The following is a 19,448-nucleotide window of genomic DNA, read 5'->3' on the forward strand; positions in this document are numbered from 1 at the left end:
GCGCGAGGAACGCCCGGTGCAGCCTCCGCCCGACGGAGCGCGCTCCCTCCCAGCGCGGGGCCAGCGGGCAGAGGCCGGCGCGGGCACCGCGGCCAAGTTCAGACTGCCCCCTCCGGCTGGCGCGCGCGGAGCTCCGCACGGTCCCCGGAGCGCCCCGCAGGGAGGCGACGCGAGCCCGGGGCGTCTGCACGCGCTGAGCGCTCTCCCTGCACCCCGGGGAGGAGCGCCTCGCGCCACCCACCCGCACCCCGAGCCCCCTCCTCGGGAGCTCGGGCGCCTCCTCGCCGCTCCGCTTTCCCTCGCTCACAGCCTCCTCCCGCCCCCCCTCCCGGGGCCCCGCGCCTCCCCTCCCCCCCCGGCCCCCCGGCCCGGGCTCTCAAGGACCAGCCTGCGCTCCTGGCGCCCTCATGTCTTCACGGGACTCCCCGCGCCGGTTGACGTGGTGTCTCTACCGGATTTCCAGGCCAGACCTCAGCTCCGGCGGCAGCATCAGCCCGGCCCATCTCGTGCTCCCAGGAGCTGCGCCCCGAGAAGGCGCAGAGCGCGGCCGCCGCCGCTGAGCCGCCCGCCGCGCCCCGGGCCCGCGCAGAGCGCGGCGCGCGCGGCCGTGTCACCCCCCCACCCAAGGCAGCGGCGGCTGCCCGGACCTCGGTTTCGGGGGTGCAGGGCATCGGCGGGGGAGCTGTCGGCGTCCCTCGCCCTCCTCGAGGCGGCGGCGGCGGGAGTCTTGGCCACCGCCTCCCGCGCGCCCTCGCTGCCCCAGGATTGCGAACTCGTGCCCCTGACCTGTTGGGCGGGGCTCTGCGCTCCTGCCCTCGGCCCGGATGGGGCTCCTGGCTGGGACTCGGGGCTCCTGGAGTTAATGTCCAGCTGGGGGTCTGCGGAGACCGGATCCGAGGTAAGTGGGAGAGCGGCCCGGGGCGGAAGGGGGCGGATGGCGCCGGGGTCGCGGGCGGGCGGGCTGCGGGGCGCGCGGGACGCGCGGGGCGGAGGGGGCGCGCGGGGCGGAGGGGGCGCGGCTGGACCCCCGCGCGGCCGGGAAGTCGGAAGGAGGAAAGACTAGATGGGACCGAGGCGCCGGGGGGCAGAGAGGAGACAGAGGAGTTGGACGGAGAGGGGCTGGCCCTGCGGGGACGCCGGGCGCCCTTCCACGTGGGCACACATCTCTGGCGCTCCGACGCCTACAGACCCCGGAATGTCCCAGAGGGTCACTTTCCCTCCCCGGCTCGGCGGGGCGCTCTTCCGTCAAGGCCCGGGGCGGTGTGGGTTTGGGGTCGTCTTTGAACCCACCGCGACCAGCTGGACGTGCAGCTGCCGACGTAGGATTGCGGGCTGTGTAACTTACTCTGGAGCCTGTTTGCGTCTGTCCTCCGAGGGGAGGCGCACACCCCGGGAGGGAGTGCTGCAAAGGTGCTGAGAACCTAAAAATAGTGGGCTCCCCTCCTCCGGGCGCCGTCCTGCAAAGCTACATTCCTCGCCCATTTCAGGACCCGGTTGCTTGCACTTCCCTAACGCCCGCAACCCCGACTAGCCATGCCCGTCGAGGTTAGGAGAGGGGCCGCCCGAACCGTCCGGGACGTGGGTCTCCGCCTCCAATGGCTCCTTGAAACTCCTCGGTGTCCGCGCGAGGCCACCGAAGTGATTGCTTTAATGACCTCTTTTCTCCTGTCACTCTGTGCCACCTCCCCGGTGCCACCCCCCACCACTACCTCGCACCACCTCTGGGCTGACTGCGCCGCGGTTCGGTTTACCAGCCCCACCCGCTGGAAGTGAACCCTCGTTGGGGAGGGGAGCGGACTCGCACCGGAACCCCCAGCCCCGCGGGCGCCTCCCTAGGTTGGCGGGTTGGCGGGTGGCAAACCCGCCCGCGGAGCCGAAGTGCGCGCCCCGGCTGGGGGGGGGGGGGGGGGGAGGCTGCCCAACCCCGTGCTCCCAACATTTTTGCTCATTGGCGGGGACAAACACGACTCTTCCGGCCCTGCCGCCCATGTGCTAGAGCTACTAGACTCTTCCACAGCACTTTTGAATATACATTTAAGTATCCCGAAAAAGAAATGCAGCTTCCAACTTCCCGCACGTACCTCTTCCTGCAAAGCCCTCAGTGGGGGCCGCTGGGCTGCCGCCGGCCCGGACCAACCCTCGCCCTCACATTCGCTTTGGGGCGGGGGGGGGGGGGGGGGGGGGGGGACCGTGGCGCCTTTTCTACAAGTGTCAGGTGTCCAGGGAGCCCGCGGCGTCCCCAGTGCACTCGCGCACAGGGGTTCGGGTCCCTCGGACCTGGAATCTGGCCTCGGGCCCCTTATCAGGGAGATTTCTCCCCAGAACTGCATGCAGCAAACGTCCCTCATTCTCCTTCTTTCCCCCGGTCTTGGGCCCAACAGTCTGGGTAAAATCAGTCCTCCGCCAGGCTACGACACGAGGCACGCTTAAGAAAAAAGACATCTTTCAGCCACCTCTGTCCCTACCCCCTACCCCCGAGTTACGCCCCCCCCCCATCCCCCGCCTCCCGTGTCTCTCCCTGAGACCTGGATCCTGAAGGCAAAGCCCAAACAAACCTCCCAGCCTGCGAGACAGAGGAAGGTGCGGGGGCGCTCACCCCGGGGGAAGCTGTCGAGGTGACGCGGGGGACCTGGGGGGAGGGGGCAGTCTAAAAGCAGGTTACCGAGAAACCAGATCAGGTGAGGTGGGAAGGGGAAAGCTGGGGAGAGAGGATGGAGGGTGGGAGCCCAGAAAGCTGGAAGGCTGGTGAGCGCCTCCGGAAGTTCCGGGGGGCAACTTGGATGTGGCAGGGGCACGGGGCGGGGGTGCTTGTTCTCGGATCTTAGACTTCGAATGACGACGCAGCCTCTCATTCGCGGGGGCGCTAAGGGACTCGGGCGGTTTCTGGTGCCCCCTGGTGCTGGGAACCCAGAAGCGCCCCGCCGCGAGCCGCGGCTCCTGCGGGCACTGGCTCCCCGGGGCGCCCTTTGCGCCGCGGGCCTGGGGACCACCAGGTGCCCGCGCCCGCGACGCGCTCCTTTCTGCGGGGCGCGCGGGGCCCGGGCGCAGAGCGGGGAGCAGGCTGGGGGGCACGAGAACGCGAGCGGGGGCACCTGGCGGAGCTGGCCTCGGGAGGAGAGCGTGGTTACCGCACGTGGCAGCGCGTCCAGCAGTTCGCGCGCGGAGCCAAGGCGGCCGGTTGCAGCAGAAACACGTCCCGCGGCTGGGCTTTGAGAGAGCGATAAAGGGACAAACCGGGAAGCGGCGCGGTGGGGGCGGGGGGCCCAGATGCGCTCTGAGAAAAGCCTCCTCCTGGGACCTGTGTGTGTGCTCGGCCCCGAGCCCCCTCCTGTCCCTCCCGCCTGCAAATGCCGGGGACTACAGAGCCGCTCCGAGTGGGGCCGGCCCCGCGGGGCTCGGGGGGAGGGATGCGCCCTGCCCGTCGCGGGGAGGTGGGGGGCGCTTTCCCGGCCTGCGCTGCAGCGGGCACGGGAGCCGGGAGCCTCCTCCCGCGAAGCGGAGTCTCTTCCACGGTTTCACCTCTTTTGCCAGCTTCTCCACACTTCTAATTGAGGATCTCCACGTCCAATTTAAAAAGCTCTGCGTCGGCCAAGCAGGAAAAAAAAAAAAAAAAAAAAGGAAAACCCCTCTTAAGGCGGAAGGGCAGTCTGGGGCCTCTGCCGCTTCCTGCCGGCGGGCACCGCGACTTGGACTGGCGCCCTAACCCCGCGGCTCCCCGGCCTCGGGGCCGCCAGCCATTTCGCGCGCAGCCTGGAGCTGGCCCCGGGGCGAGCGGGCGGGAGGCCTCGGGTGCCCCCGGCCCCCGCCGGCGCGTCCATTCTGCACGGCCTGGGTGCGGGGGTGCCTGGGCCCGGGCGCCAGAACCCACAGCCTTGGCTCTCCCCCGGGTTTGTAAGCCAGCCGCCGCGGCGCGAGCTGCCCGGAGCCGCAGGGCGCCCGGAGTTCCCTACAAACACCCCGAGGCCCACAGCTGCGTAGCGAACAGCCGCCCGAGGGATGGAAAATGCATTCGTCTCCGCGGCGGTGGGAGGCGGCGGCCGAATTAAACGCTTCCCGGGGTGGCCTGCGGCTGGAGTCCTGGGCGGGAGTCCTGGGTGGAGATGGGGGCAGGGCCGCTGGACGGGAGGCGGGTAAGCCCGGGATCTCGGGGCACGATGCTGCGTTTACCTGGAAACTGTGTTACTCTCTCCCGTGGAAAAAGTTCAAGGAGATTTCCCTTAGAACCGCATTTGGGGGGCGGGGGGGAGGGGGGATCGTCAGTTGCATGAATCTCGGAGTTTCCGCCTAGAATTCCCTTGCACACTGGGACCCTGGCACTAGGAAGACACCGGGCCCCACCACCGCGCGAGGTGCCCGGGTCTCCTCCACACCCCCCAACTGGGTGGGGCTTGGCTCTGAGCTGACAGCGCCTTTTTCTCGCCCGCCCCCCAATGCGATTCCGTAGTCCGCCTTTCTAGGGGTTTTGAGGGCTGAGAAGCCCAAAGGAACCCCCTCGCCGAGAACGCTGAGCCCCAGCTCCGCACCTTTGGCGCTGCAGGCTCCCCCCTGCTCGTGCGCCTCCGCAGCGTCCGCGGCTGGGTGCGAGCCTCCTGCACGCGGGGCGCGGGGAGCTCGAGACTCTCGGCCCGGGGCGGTGGGGAAGGGGGGCTTTGGGGCCAGGATCTGCGAACCCTACAGAAGCTAGAGGGCCTTGGGGTGCATACCGTGAAGGGTTAAAATTTTCGAGACAAATGCAAAAATACATGCTAAAGCGCTTACTTTATGCCCCCCCCCCCCGCGTCTTTCGTACATTAATGTTCATGACCTTAAGGGGTGAAAGTCGTATTTTCATCCGAGCCGATGCTTTGGGAAGTAACGTGGTGCAGGTGTGCCCGCCCAGGCCCGAAGCCGCGAGTCCCCACCAGCCCGGTGGGCCGCGACAGAGCCCTCCTATAAACGAGTGGGAGGAATGAGGCGCGCGGGCGGGGTGCGGGTGCCCCCAAGCCCTGCCCCTGCCAGCCGACGGCGGGATCGGGACCCCGGGCAAGGGGTCCCTGCGTTCATGCCAGAAATGAAAAGCTGACCGCTTGCTCGGGTGGAAGGCTGGCTCCCGGGACCCCCGGAAGCCGCCGGAAGGTGGGGGTGGGGGGGTCCCTGGGCGGAGGATGCGGGGTGACGGCTGCGGGAGTGGGGCGCGCCAGGACCCGTGTCGTCGCGTCGGCCGGCACCGCGGGGGCAGCGGCCCCCCGAGACCTGACCCCGGGACGGGGGGGCAGAAGAGGAGGGCGGCGGGAGGCTGGAGGCCGAGAGCTAGCCGCGCCCCGGGGCGCAGCGGGCCGCGCAGGAGGCGGCGGGGGCGGGGGCGGGGGCGGGCTCCGCGGGGGCCCCGCGCGCCCCGAGCCCCGCGCCCCGGCCTGACGCGCGTCCGCGGGTCTGTCCCCCGCCCGTGCAGGTGCCGCCGCCGGACGGGACTCTAAGATGAAGTTATGGGATGTCGTGGCTGTCTGCCTGGTGCTGCTCCACACCGCGTCCGCCCTCCCGCTGCCCGCCGGTAAGAGGCCTCCCGAGGCGCCCGCCGAAGACCGCTCCCTCGGCCGCCGCCGCGCGCCCTCCGCGCCGAGCAGTGACTGTAAGAACCGTTCCCTCCCCGCGCCGGGGGCCGCCGGCGGCCCCGCGCACCCCCGCCCGCACGCACCCGCGCCCGAGGCCGCGGACCCCTCGCCCCGCCGCAGGACCGCACACCCCCGCCCGCGGTCTCCGCTTTCCCGTCGCCCAGCGCATTCCCGGTTTTGTTTTTTGTTTCTTGTTTCTTGTTTTCCTGCTTCCAAACCCCTTTATCTGCTTGGGTGTGCCTCGCTGTGCTGGGATTCTGAAAACCATTGCATTTCCATCCTAAACTGCCCTTGCCCTTGGAAGGGGAGAGGCTGAGGTTTTCCAAACCCGAGCCAGAGTCAGAGAAAACACAGAAGGGGCTCGATTTCCAGGACAAGCATCTGGGCAGTGTCAAAGCTGTTCAGAAAAGTTCCGGTTCTAGAAAGACTTAAGGGTAAATAGTGCTAGCCAGGGGATAGGGGGGGAAAAACTGGAGTTCACTCCACACAGGACAGTAATACTGACTCTTAAGAGAACACCATATTTAAAAAAATAAAATAATAAGACCATATAAATAAGTAAACCAATAAATTTTGTGATTTACCTCTCAAAAATGTGTTAGGTAGCACTCTATTGGGGCCTCTCAACTAAGGTTTGATGTGATTTGCCTACCTCTCTTCAGAAATGTATCTGTTGCATAAAGCAAGGTATGTGCATGTGCTACAAGTTAGAGGTTTTGGGGGAAGTATGTAGGTAAGAGAGGGAGCAAGAGAAAATTTGACACAACCCCAAAATAAAGCAGTAGTGAGCTGTAGTCAGGATGTCACCCTGTCTTAACCGCTTCCGTTATCCCTCTAGCTATTTTGCACTTAAAACAAACTGAAGTCGTATGCAGAGCAGAAGCAGCCCAGCAAGTCAGCTGTATGCAAGAGTCCCTCAAACCTAGTGGCCTTGAGCTAAAAACAGTGCGGGAAATGTGATGTGCTTATTTTACGCTTAATTACAACAATAAAGTCATCTTCCAGAAGTCCCAAGAATGAAGGAGAAATGCATTTTTTAAAGGCAAGTTAAGACTTCAAGAGTGACTTAGAGTTAGAAAAAGAACACGGTTGATCCCTTGAAATGGAAGTAACCGCTCCAGGAGTTTCTGTCGATTAGTTATATAAATTTATTTTTAAAGGCTTTGGTTTCAGCCATTAACTCCCACCTTGGTGTATATAAATGTTTCTCCAGTAGAAACTTAAATTTAAAATGCCCCTTAGTGTCATTGTCTTCAGAATGGTGGCCATGAGAGCTAAGTGGCTTTTCATTCACTCAAACAGCCTAGGCCAGAGGAAGAGGGACACAGTGTTAGATAATAGATCTCTATCCAGGATGTTCGGGAGAAATATCGCTGTGCCTGATTATGAAGCTGATTAATTCATGGAAATTTAATTAGCATATTCGTATCCTGTCTACCTAGGCTTATTTAATGCTGGCTCTTGGTTCTGGCTCCACTTTCTTTTTCTTTTCTTTTTTTTTTTTAAGATTGTATTTTTTATTTGAGACAGAGAACACAAGCAAAGGGAGGGGGGGCAGAGGAAGAAGGAGAAGCAGACTCCCTACTCAGCAAGGAGCCCAATGGGAAGCTCCATCCCTGAACCCTAGGATCATGAACTGAGCCAAAGACAGACGCTCAACAGATAGCCACTCAGGTGCCCTGGTCCTGGCTCCGCTTTTAACTAATTCTGACTTTGAACAAGTTACTTACTTACTTTAGAACTCAGTGAACAGTTACAACCATGCAGTAAGGGGAGGCCTTTCTTCTCCCAAACACCAGTGGCTATGAGATTCCGTCCATGCCCTTCATGGTTCTGCCCTAACTGTCCTCTGGGAAAAAACTCAGGAGAGACCCCCTGCTCACTGGAATCACCCACGGATCTTTAATGGGATACTGATGCTGAGCCTCACCCTGAGAGATTCTGATTTAATTGGTTTTGGGTGTGACTTGGGCATTTGGAAATTTAGATGTTCCCAGGTAACTCTAATGCATGGTCAGGGTTGAATCATTTGATTATTGCTTGATAATACCCTGAGAAAATCTCTGCCACATGTAAGATACAACCAGTGACAGAGCAAGCAAGATAGCATCAATCTACTAATCAGGGCAGGGTGGGGGTGTGCAAAGGACAGGTGGGCGAAGGGACATTACTTCCCTTTCCCAAAACCGATGCTAAATCGTCAATGGACGAGAGTCCTACTACTCTATTTACATTTAAACCAGCAGAACAAACCCAATTCTGTTTTATCTATGGGAAGACCCAATAGATCCTAAAGGACACTTGAAACAGAAACGTTCCCAAAGAGAAACTGAGCTGCATTCTAAGCCAAGTTGACTTCTTTCCAGGTATGTTCAATTCGGTAGCAAGCTGTCGGTGCAGGAAGGCAGCATAATGACAGTGTGCAGACTTTGAACACTCAACCAGCGTCCACATGCTCCCATCACAGTGCTGACATTTATATCTTGCACTTTACACCGTGCAACTGGTTAAGGCTTATGTAGAAAAACATCAGTCACTAGTTTCATTTGAAAATAGTCCCTCTGCTTTTCAAATGCTTGTGACTTAGTGATTGAGTAAAGGCGCTCTCCTACGACCTTAACCACTCCTGGCTGTTCAAAGGGGGCCAGACTGCCCACCCTCACCCTTGACATTGAGTGTGTTGTGCTGCTTCCCGTGTAAATGAAACGGCCAGAATTCTATTCCGAACCGACCCAAAGAAAAGGCGAAACTGGCTACTTGCTTGCCTACAGGTTGGCTATAAAATAAATGGGCTGTGGTTGCCTCCTGTGGCAGCTATGAACTTGTCTAAACTCAAGGACTTGTGGTTTTCCCTGTGAGGGCATCCAAGGGCATCCTTTTCCCTTGAGCTATCTCTGTTCTTTTATTTTGCTTTTTGTCAGCGTCTTCTCCAAAGCGTGATTAGGGCAGGCAGGAGGAATCTAGAAGGTGAAATTAGCAGATATCATAGCATTATAGAGCTGAAAGTTAATCTTTTCTGCTCCTCATGGTAAAGCAGCTTGTGCAGAGTGCAAGACTTCCACCTTGGCAGGAGGCAGGTGGGCTGAAACTGAGACCAGGGCGTCCCCAGACCACCGAACACAGAGCAGAGCATCTGGTTTTGCTACCTCGAGGGAAAACGCTTTATTTGGGAGGAAGGTCTTCAACTAGCCACTAAAACCCTGTTGCACGAGGTTGTCTGAATTTATCAAAGGTTGGTTCATCGAAGTCCCATGCCAGATGCTGGCCGTGTATGACACCCCTAAATGTGTGTCATGAGCAAAAGCACAAAGTACATGTAGTTTTAAAATTTGTGATCTAAAAGCATGTATTCATTCAACAAACAGTTCATGTGTGCCTCTGTGTGCCCGGCTCTGTCCTAGGTGCTGGGGAATCCTTGGTGCACAAAACAGGCAAAAGTCTCTGCCTGCACGGAACACACTATCTGGTAGATGCACAATGTGGTACAATTCGGTGGCACCGTAAACCAAAACCAAATGTGAATAGCCTTGGGCTAGGAAGGCAGCCTTCTTGGGTGACTAGGGGCCAACCCGAAGAAAGATTGAGCATTGTTAAATTATAATTACAGGTAATACACAATATATTGTAATACGATGGGATTATATTCCACCAGTTTGGTAGCAAGTTATGAAATTTCCTTTGGAAACAATCTTCTAAATCAAGCCATCCAGTTCCCGAGCCGACCCACACAAATCTAGGCATAAACCGTAATGTAACTGAAATGTGAGTCACAATATTATTAGGCTAGAGCCTCTTACCAGGGTGCCAGATCCCATAAGTTGCAGAAAGAAGGCAAAGAGCAAGAAATCAGGGAGCCCCCCCCCCAAGCAAGAGTTGTACTTCACAGCATCAGATCAGACTAGGGGTTTGGATCCCATCCTTGGCACATGACCAGCTGTTACTTAATATCTCAAACCTCAGTTTCCTCGTCTGGAAAATTGGGACACTCTTACAACTGTCTCCTGGGGTTGCTGCGAGGGCTAAATGAGATAATGCTGTGTAAAGCCCATGGCCCAGAAGCAAGTACTACAGCTGTTAGTGGCCATCTTCCTCCTTCCCACGGCCCGATGAGAGCCTCCTCCCACCTCACGCTTTCACTTCAGCTTCTGCCAAGACGTAGCTCTACATGGTGGAATTCGGAGCAGCACAATATAGTATGGACAGTGAAAGAAATGCAGGCCTCCACAGGGAGGCCGTTGCAGGCCATGAAGTCTGTCATCTGGTCTGCACTTTATCAGGCTGGCCTCACCTGGGATTCTGCTCCCCCTGGCTCTTCCCAGGTTTCACACTCCCTCCCTCCCCCCTTTTCTTGAGCCCACATAGTTAGTTCCCGTGGAATTTTACCACCAGCTTCCCATGGACACGTCAGGGAGACCCTGTTCTCCCACTGAGGAGAAGGGAGCCACGGCAGGTGGACCCTTACGTGTGGGCTGGAGACCACCTGTATTGAGTATTTCTGCTTTAAGTGATCCCTGCTGGATATTTAAGATGCTTAATTTAACTGAAGATGTTCCAGAAACCCAGCAAAACACTTTCAGTGAACTCTAGTAAATGTTCAGCCCGTTGTTATCCAGCAAAGGAAGCTTCTAGAAGCTGGTTAAATGTTAAGCTTTCAAATCTAATGTTACGGGATATAGAATTTGGAATGACTCAGCACTATCTACGTATTGCTTCTTCTTGCTTTACCGACTATGTCAATGAGCGGTGCTATAATAAAGCACCGAAGCTGGACAGGAGCTGTGCCCCTTGGGATGACACTCTTAAAATCAATAAATTGCATGTCAGACCCTTTCAGGAGGCATGGGTTCCTCACTTGAGGTCTGAGACCGACATCTTACTCTGGCCCCAGTCTGGAGACCAATATCAAACTGTTGCTGTTTAGAGAAATCTATTTCAGGCTTAATTTGGATTGGCCGGTCTTAGGACCTGCTGCTGATCCAACAGCCTAAGAATTATGCTTAAAAGATTCTGCTTTCACTGATATAAAAATCAAAGCTCTCTGGCCTTTCCTCCCCCCAACATCCCTTTCATCCTTGTTCCTTTAGCACTTAACAGTCCATAGCACCTTCATTCAATTAAAACCCTTAGTCTTTAATTAATCACTTGAACTCATTAAGAAGCAAGTATTAAATATCTTTCATGCAGTAGGTGCTGCGTGCCATCAGAAAGACAAAATTGCGAACTAAAACAGCTTATGGTCTAGTTATAAAGTGTGGAGAGTCAGATGGGTGGGTGGGCGGATTGTTAGACAGATATGTCTACCAAGGGGCTTACATTAGCTGAGGTCATGGTAAGAATTCCCAGCAATGAGGTCACTGGGATTTGGAGATCATAGCAGGAAAGGATTCAGGGAGGAGCGAGGATTTGAGCTGGTACTTGAAAGATGGGTATTAGGAAGGGAAGGGAAGGGGGGAAAGGCACATTCCAGACTAAGGAGAAGCATGGGCAAATTTATGACCATGATATGAGGAAGGGGCAGGTGGTGAATACAAGGAGGAGGCCAGACCGGTCGCCAAGTGCTGAGAACAGGTGGCGGAAGTGGTGTGAAATTTAGGATATCTCCGTAGGTGATACCCAGATTATGAGATGCTGTAAAAATCCAGGACAAGACGGGTTTGCTGTTTTTTGATGGCAGTGGGGCGCCACTGGAGCGTCTCAAGCAGGCAGGTGGCTGTGAGTGGGATCCTGCAGCAAAGCTGTCTTGCTGCAAGAGTTACTCAGGTACGCAGGCTGCTCAGGGGCGGAATCTGTGGCATAGGCATGTTTTTCATTTTGAAGGATTGGGTCCTCATTTTTAAAACGTTTCTAGGCAGAGGCACAGTTGAATCAACCTATTAATCCTCAAGGACGTGAATAACTACAAATACGGACTGAATATTAAAATTAGCGTCATAGCACCTCTTGGCTATCCACATGGTTGACTCAGTTTTTAACAAATAAGTTCTATATCTTGCCAGAAAATTGAATAAGTTTGAGCTCTACTGGACAGGAGGAGATACCTTTCTCCCCGTTTTATGGATGAAGAAATGGGTCCTAGAGAATTGCCCAAGGTCACACATCTAGTAAGTGGCGAAACCAGAGTTCAGGCCTCAGGCTTCTGTTCTCAAAGCCAGTAGGGCTTCTTGGCTTTACACAGACTGTGCTCCCATATTAGTAGATTAAGCAAACACAAACACTGGCTTGCTAAAAATACATTCACTAACCTTGAAACACAGATTTTTCAAGGAAATCAAAAGAGCAAACTAATAGAAGTAGGGAATATTTAATTTTCTTTAAACCCTTTTTAAAAACAACAACAACAAAAAAAGATTTATTTATTTTAGAGAGCACCAGCAGGAGAGACAGAGGGAGAGAGAGAATCTCAAGCAGACTCCCCACTGAGCTTGATCTCAGGACCCGGAGATCGTGGCCTGAGCCGAAATCAAGAGTTGGACATGTAACCCACTGCACCCTCTAGGCGTCCCCTAAGCCCTATTTTCATTCCCATCTGGGTGGCCGTGGACCTAGGTTATATTATTAATGGCTGCTTTGAAGCCCAGACCAGAAGCTTTTAAGGAGGGAAACGTGAATTTCTGTACGGACGCCTATACCGCTGATGCTTGTGCAGTGACAGGGGGCTCCCTAACTTTTGGGGACAAGGTGAGGCCTGCCTGCATGTTTGGTAGGCTGACAGCATTTGGGAGGCCTTCTGGGAGGTACTTGTGCTCAGATCAGTCCCGCTCTGCCCCGGGAAAGGGGGCATTTACATGGGAAACCCTGGGTGACTGCACGAGTGTCCACAGTGTGCAGAGGAGTGGATTTGCACAGACAGACCTGGGTCACACTGGGAATCTACCAGTTAGCTCAGGAGACACAAAACCCACTTTTTGCACGACTTTAATAAGGTGATAGAGGTGGAAAGGCATGGTTTTAAAAGTCTTAAAAGTTTTTTGTCTGCAAACCTGCAAGAAAGAATGTTGACAATCTGTTATGTGCTTCTAAGAGGATACCTAAATTTTTTTTTTAATCAGAAGTGTAATAGTTGTACCGGATGTAACCTCCAGCCCGAAAGGGAACTGTATGTGTGCTCCAGACATATTTTTGGTGAAATCTTAGAGCTGCAGGTTTAGCTTACTCAATTCATGGGAAAACTATCAAACGAATCCACCCAGATAAATTAACTTTTTGGTCCGAAAAGACATGACTTCATTTCCAGTTCAAAGACACATGTTAATGTACATCCGTGACAACCATCACACCTCTGGGTCCTGGTCACGTGAGGAATAGATGGATGCATAGATGGACAGACAGATAAAGCCCGGGGCCTCGCCATGAGTATCTGGCCAGACTGAAATACAGAGCCACCCACTTCAGTATATCTTGGTTGATTCGCGTGGGACTTCACAGAACATAGGTCATGGTACAGCGAACACCCATGTGTCCTTTACCGAGACTGACCTCCTGTTTGCATCTTGCTTCATTTATTTTCCCTGAACCACTTGAGAATTAGTTGCAAACGTAGCACCAAATACTTCGGCGCGTACCTTCCAACAGCAAGGATGCGACCTGATGTGGCCACAGCTGAATTCTCGGGCCCAGGAAGCCCGACAGTACCGCTCTCCAGTAGGTGACCGCACGCAGGCCCCCAGCTGTGGCAGTAACAGTCCCGGTAGCGGGTCTCCCGTAATCAGGAGCCACACGTGGCCTTTGATCCGCTGCCTCTTTACCTTCCTGTAGACCGGCTCCCAAGCCCTTGCTCACCATGGCATAGACCGTTTTGAAAACTGTGGGATGTCTCAGCTGCTGTTTTGCACACTCCGATCCATCTGGACTTGCGTGACCACGTCCGTGTGGTGAGACTCAGGTAAACGCCCTGGGAATGCTAAGTTCACGATGACGCGGCCTCCAGTCAGGAGCCACCCCGCCCGGCTTGTCCCCGTGGCACCTGCAGGCGCCGCCAGCCCGGGACAGCAGGTGTGCACGGAGCCCAGCCGGCCCGTGGGCCGCAAGGCTGATGGTCAGCGGGGCCGCCGGCGTGTTCGCGGCCCGACCAGTGTCCCCAGGAGCACGTGTGGAAGCGACCGCTCTGAAACCGCGCGCAGGAAGTTCTCAGGCGCCTCAGTTTGCAGACACCGACCCGCACCATCGAGGACAGAAGAGCAGCATCCCTGGGCGCGCAGCTGGCCCACGTGTGGGGGCTAACGTGGGGGGTCCCTAGAGAGCACAGGGGAGGCAGCCCCAGCTCCCAGGCCTGCTCCCCTGCCCGCAGGCCAGACCGAGAGCAGAGGCCCTCTCCTCCAGGCTCTCAGGGCCGCCCGCGGTGTAGACGTGGCTGTCGGGGCCACACCGCAGACCACCGCGGAGGCTCCAGGTGCCACCGGCCGATGCCCTGGGGCGCGGAGCCGAGAACCTCCTTCCACTGTGGGCAACGCGGGACTCGCCCCACTTGGAGGGGAAATGGGGACTTCACAGGGTCAGGCGGCCGAGCGGGCCTGGACGAAGGGCAGCCGGCTCTGCAGAGGGCCAGAGGGGGAAGTCAGCTGTTGGGGCGCGGGGGGGGGGGGTGCAGTCGGCTGGGAGCCATGCGCGAGCGGCTCCCTGAACCCTGAGGTGCCAGCCAAGTCCTTCACTGGCATGGGGCGTGGGGAGCCCCTCCTCACGTGGGCCCAGGAGCCCATCACACGGCCTCCAGGGATAGGGAGCACTTTGACCTGCTCTATTCTCCTCTCACCCCCCCTGCCCCCCGCCCCCGGGGCAGGCAGTCCTCGTGGCCAGCTGCTCAGGCGGCCCGAAGGCTGAGGGGAGTAGGGCGCAGAACCCCAGGGCCCTCTGGCGCCCCGGCCTCGGGCGGTGGGAAGGCCAAGCCAAGGTTCCTTTGCTGCCGGGTCCCTTTGGAGTTTCCCCTCAGAAACCACCCGCCTCTGAAAACACCGCAAGGGACTAGCTTCCCAAGTGGCTTTTTGTGTGCTTGGTTTTACGGGGTACCTCGCTCACCCTTCCCTAAGGTGTTTAAGGAGGCAGCAGCGGGCTCCCTGCGCGTGAGCTCCCGGCGTGCTCGTTAGCGTGGGGTGTTTCCTGCAGGCTGTGGAGTGCTTTTAGCTCACAGCAGGTGTTCACGGATTAGTTAACAAATGGACACCCTGGTGGGTGTGTTTGTGACTTAAAAGCAGGAGAATGGGCAATTTCCCTCCGGGGGAGCCAGGCTGTATCACTGTGAAATTATTAACATAAGGATAATGAAAGCGCGGACCACATAGGTGGAAATCAGAGCAGGGCAATCAGAACCCGAATGGCGAAATGAATATACTGTCTGTCTCTTCCTGAGTGGGGACTTTTTGGCTATTTGTATTCATGGAATAATTTCCATTACCCTCACGACAAGTTTTCTGAAGTTGTAGGATGAAAATCCAAGATAGTATAACTAATTCTCACGTGTGACGTTGGTCAAAGTAGGTGGAGATGGTAAATAAAATGGCATTTTGATGAGCAAAGTGGCTTTTAAAAGTAGACCCAAGGCTCCTTTTTTCTGTATTCTGAAATGGTTTGCGTTGTAGTTGGTCTTTTTCTTCTGCCTTGAGAGGATCCAGAAATGCTTTTTTGAAACAACAAAACACTGGCGCTTTTATAACGCAAAGGCTTTTCAAATAAACCCATGTCATGCCTTACTGTCAACAAACCACTGGTCATGAAGAGAATGCACTGGTAGCTCTGGCAATGGTCACAGTGACTTAGTAAATTGCCTCAACTGGTGATTATTTTTAGGGAAATAGATGCCATAGACCCCTCTTGAAGTTAACCCAACAGCACCCAGTGACTAGGATGGTCTATCTAACGCTGGGTCGGGGTGGATCCTCTAAAATAGAAAAGCAGGGATAATCATTACCTAATGTGACGTGCGTCCGCAGCCTGGTGCTCAGTGACCTACAGGCTTTTTAGTTTTGATTAATTCAAAGAAGTGGCAAAATTAACGTATAAATCATGGCAGATGAGAAAACTGTAGAATTTTTCAGAGTTTCACTGGAACGTTCTCATGGAATAACACCACACATTTCAGAGGTCACTGAAGGTCAAGAACAAACATCAACAGCTTGCGGGGCAGGCTGGAGCCATTTGGTAGCAGTGGCAGTGGGTGAGTCTAGCCTTGTAGGTACGACCCACACATGCTTGAAGCAGCAAAACCAGAAATGGATAAAACCGAAATTGTTAAGAAAATGGCAAGGTTAGGATTGGACTTTCAGATGATGGAGATGGAAGGCTGATAGCACGTTGGTTTAGTTTGTCCCTCAGAGGTCATCGGCCCCATCCCTTCCTTTATAGGTGAAGACTGCGGTGTAGGGGCGCCGCCTCCTGGGACCTAGGTGCCCTTTCTGCACATCATTTCCCCTCTCCTGCATAGGGCAGAGGAAGAAGAGGGGTTGAGAGACACTTAGTGGTGATTATTTCAAATGTCACCAACGCGCCGAGCCAGGAGGTAAACTGAAGAGGGTGAGAACTGCTAGACCCTAAAATACCCTTCCGTGGGGCTTCGCGGGGCCCTGGGCAGAATGCTGCTGGGGCACCTGTCAGAGGGGGGCCACACCCTGACAGAGATGACTGCAAACAAACGTCTGGCAGCACTCCCCCCCGCCCCAAGACGGAGGCTGGCTGCCCTTTAGGGCCTTAGCACTGGGGAGAGCCCCAGAGAACGGCTGGTTGACCACAGGAGGGCTGAGTGACCCCCCAAGGTCGCGAGACTGGTCAGGGACTGGCCCCAGCCTGGAACTTGGGGCTGTGTTCTCGCTAGCTCTGCGGCGACAGCCTCATCACTTGGTGCCAGAGTGAGTTTGAGGAGCTTCCGGAGATGGGGCCTCTCTGTCTGAACCTGCCACCGCCCTTGGCTGCTGGTTTTCCGGTTTTAACTGGGAAATCGCCAGATCTGCCTTAGAGCGACACGCAAGAACCAGGGCATGGGAGATGCCGCTGGAAGGCCTGGCTTTTCCCTTTTCAGAGACAAGTTACTGTATTCTGTGGGCCTTGGCAGCCTGATTGGAGAATCTACTTCATGTGACTCAGTTCATCCTGAATTTTCCAAGAGAAAGTGGATTTCTCCCTGGATCTGGTGAAATCAGCAGATCTTGGACTTGTTCAGAGTAAATTACCACGTGCCTCAAGACTTAAAAAGCTACATGGTAGTAGCTTTTTTTTTTTTTTTTTTTTTTTTTTGGTACTTAAAAATAAAGAGGTGGCAGGAAGCCCTAGAACAAGGTTGAACTTTAAACCAACCGAATCCACATTTGTGAGTCATGTGGCTTTTTTTTTTTTTTAATCTTCCCTGAGCCTCCGTTTCCCAAGCTGTGAAGTCAAGATAGTATGCAGCCCCCCACCCCCTCCGAGCCTTGCAGGGATGTCTTCGGGCTTTAAAGTTCATGTTGTATGAAAGGAGGCATCTGTCCCACCTTTATATCGGTAGTATTTTTAAGTGCATCACAGAAGCTGTTATTTTAAATATAGAATGATGAAATTTTGTAACATGGAAAGTTTTAAAGTAGCTCTTATAATACTTCAGCGTTAGTGAAATCAAATCATGTTCGGATCTCATTGAAACTTGAAAGTAATGTGTTCCAAAGACTGACAGGAGTTGGGAATTTCTTGAGCAGTTCTCTCAACCATGCAGGCTGATTCTGTTCATGCAGACGTGCGTGTGCGCATGTGTACGCACACATATATGTGTGCCTATGTGTGCGTGGATAGATAGCTAGAGACTCTGTTTGTCATATACGTGCTTGGTCTACCGAGCTCTTGGTACTTTACCAGGGGTCCAGGTGGGTAAAGAATATCAGATCCGATCTTCCCACCCCCAGGACATCTCTCCCTCGCCTCCTGTCTGTGAACAGCCTTTTCCAGGAGGCTCTACCTGTGAGGATGGGCTGCCCAGCACCTCAGCGGCCCCGGGCATGGCTTTCCGAGGCCTTACACCCCAGCCCCACCAGGGTCTAGCCCACCCCGGACTAAGGCCATCTGGGCACCGGTTCCAGATGCTCCTGTCACCTGTGTGGCCTTGGCTTAATCAGGCGCTCAGCCAGGGTCCTCCGTGTTTTAACCGCTGCCCTCCTAGTGCAGAGCAGCTGGCTGCCTTCCAGGGGAGTCCAGAGGCTGGCCCTCCGCCGAGCAAGAGATAGTCGGGCCCCTTCTCTGGGGCCCCTGCCTCCTGGAGGCTGACTGACCTGGGAGACGACTCCTCTAAGAGGGGGTAGTGTGGGTGCTAGGACCCAGCCCCCTCTTTTCTGGAGCCCTCAGAGCCTCAGAGACCTTCCCTCCGTCCTCAGAGCCCACTTGCGCTCTTCTCACTGCTTTACAGACAACCCTGCGCTGCCTCCCCTTTGGGCCGGTGGGCTGGAGACAGGCCGAAGGCGAGGCGAGGACGACGGGGACAACCTGATACGAATATAAAATGACCCCTTTGATTAGAATATAGTTAAACTACTGCTTTTAAGAGAAATCTAACATTTAGGAGAGTGGTCCACTGAAAGCCAGCTTCACTAAGAATTTTGAATTCGGTCCTTCTTCGTTAGGCTGTTACAAGGAGTACTCGGAGTCCTTACCAGTGTTCCTATAAAAACTCAATTACCTTTACAAACTAGTCAATATCCCCGTCCTTTGTTCCTGAGGTGACTTTACTGTCTTTGCCCATAATCGAGGGAGGGGCAAGGTCTCTGCTGTGAACGGTTTGTTCCCAGAAATATTCCCCCGGTACAAGGTTTCATTTGTTTAAATAACGCTGTTTATACAGAGGACACATCAAAGTTAAAATATTTTAAAGAGAATAATGCCAAAATATTTGGTTGCATACTGAAGGATCACTTAAATGCATCTGAGCATTTTGATTTTTCAAGAACTTTAGCTTTTAGATGGATATGCTTTGCTGAGACATATCCTCCAAGTGAGTCTGGGAAATGAGCAAGTGTTTGACCTATTTTTTAAAAATGATGCTCCTCTTCTGTGGTTTGCAAGTGTTTTACTATCAAAGTTAGTACTAACGAGGCCTGTTTGTATGGCTGACATCCTGCCAAGCTCTTTATAGGATGAAGAAGAAAGTGATATGCCATTAAGTTTTAATTTAGGGAACTAATCCAAACCCTAACCGCCCCCCTTCTTTCCCTTCAGCTCTGTGAATTCTTGGAAGATACGGCCAGCTACGGGCTTGCCAGGGCGCGGGGTTCGAGGCCTCTGCAGAATTTCTAAGGACAGGCACAGAGAAGCATATGGCTCCCCATGCCCCCGAAATGCCTCATGTTGATAAATTAAGGCGCCTCTCTATAAGTGAACTCGGTCAGCATCAAAAGGCCTGGAATTAGGAATTTAGTTAGAAGAGACAGGCCTATTTGCTCTGTGGTTTGGAAAATATAATGTTACCCTTTTCTGGTTTCAAAATTCATGTCCATGTAAAACTTGCAAAATAAATATTTATTTTTTGCTCTATTTTTCAAGAAGGAGAAGAAATGAAAAAGGGAAGGGGGAAAAAAGAAAGACCCTTGGGCTCAATAAGAATTGCCTACGGCCTGAAACCCTGGCTTCAGTAAATATTTCCATATTAACAATCAGGCACGAGGGGGATTTTCCCATCAAAGGAAAAGTTCTTATTAGCTATACCCTTCGGTTTAACATTGAGCATTTATTGACTGCTTCGCAGGTTCCTGTAAGCCTTTTAATTCAGGATTAATAATCTGTTCACCACCTTACCCAAAAGCATAAGTGGGTGGTGCATTCACACTGCTACGCTCAGCACCCTAAAAAAGCCAACTGGAATTTAAAACTAAGGAACTAAACGTTCTTGTAAGAAAGTATAAGTATGTCACAAGC

The 19,448-nt window shown here is 54.6% G+C and overlaps 1 protein-coding gene across 5 annotated transcripts in view; it reads left to right on the forward strand.

Moving 5' to 3' along the window:
- Window positions 1–701: 701 nt before the first annotated feature.
- Window positions 702–19,448, forward strand: part of GDNF (glial cell derived neurotrophic factor) — a 32,990-nt gene continuing 14,243 nt past the window's right edge. The window contains exons 1-2 of one of the 5 annotated variants that reach the window (XM_038535282.1): window positions 702–898; window positions 5,432–5,608. In XM_038535282.1, coding sequence (XP_038391210.1) covers window positions 5,458–5,608 — 151 coding nt within the window. In that variant the 5' untranslated portion in view covers window positions 702–898; window positions 5,432–5,457. Of the gene's footprint in view, window positions 899–4,817; window positions 5,116–5,407; window positions 5,609–19,448 lie in introns of those variants that run through there. The other 4 variants (XM_038535283.1, XR_005358565.1, XM_038535281.1 and 1 more) reach the window with 4 other exon arrangements.

The sequence above is a fragment of the Canis lupus genome, chromosome 4, assembly GCF_011100685.1.
Source record: "Canis lupus familiaris isolate Mischka breed German Shepherd chromosome 4, alternate assembly UU_Cfam_GSD_1.0, whole genome shotgun sequence".
In the NCBI taxonomy this organism is placed as follows: domain Eukaryota; kingdom Metazoa; phylum Chordata; class Mammalia; order Carnivora; family Canidae; genus Canis; species Canis lupus.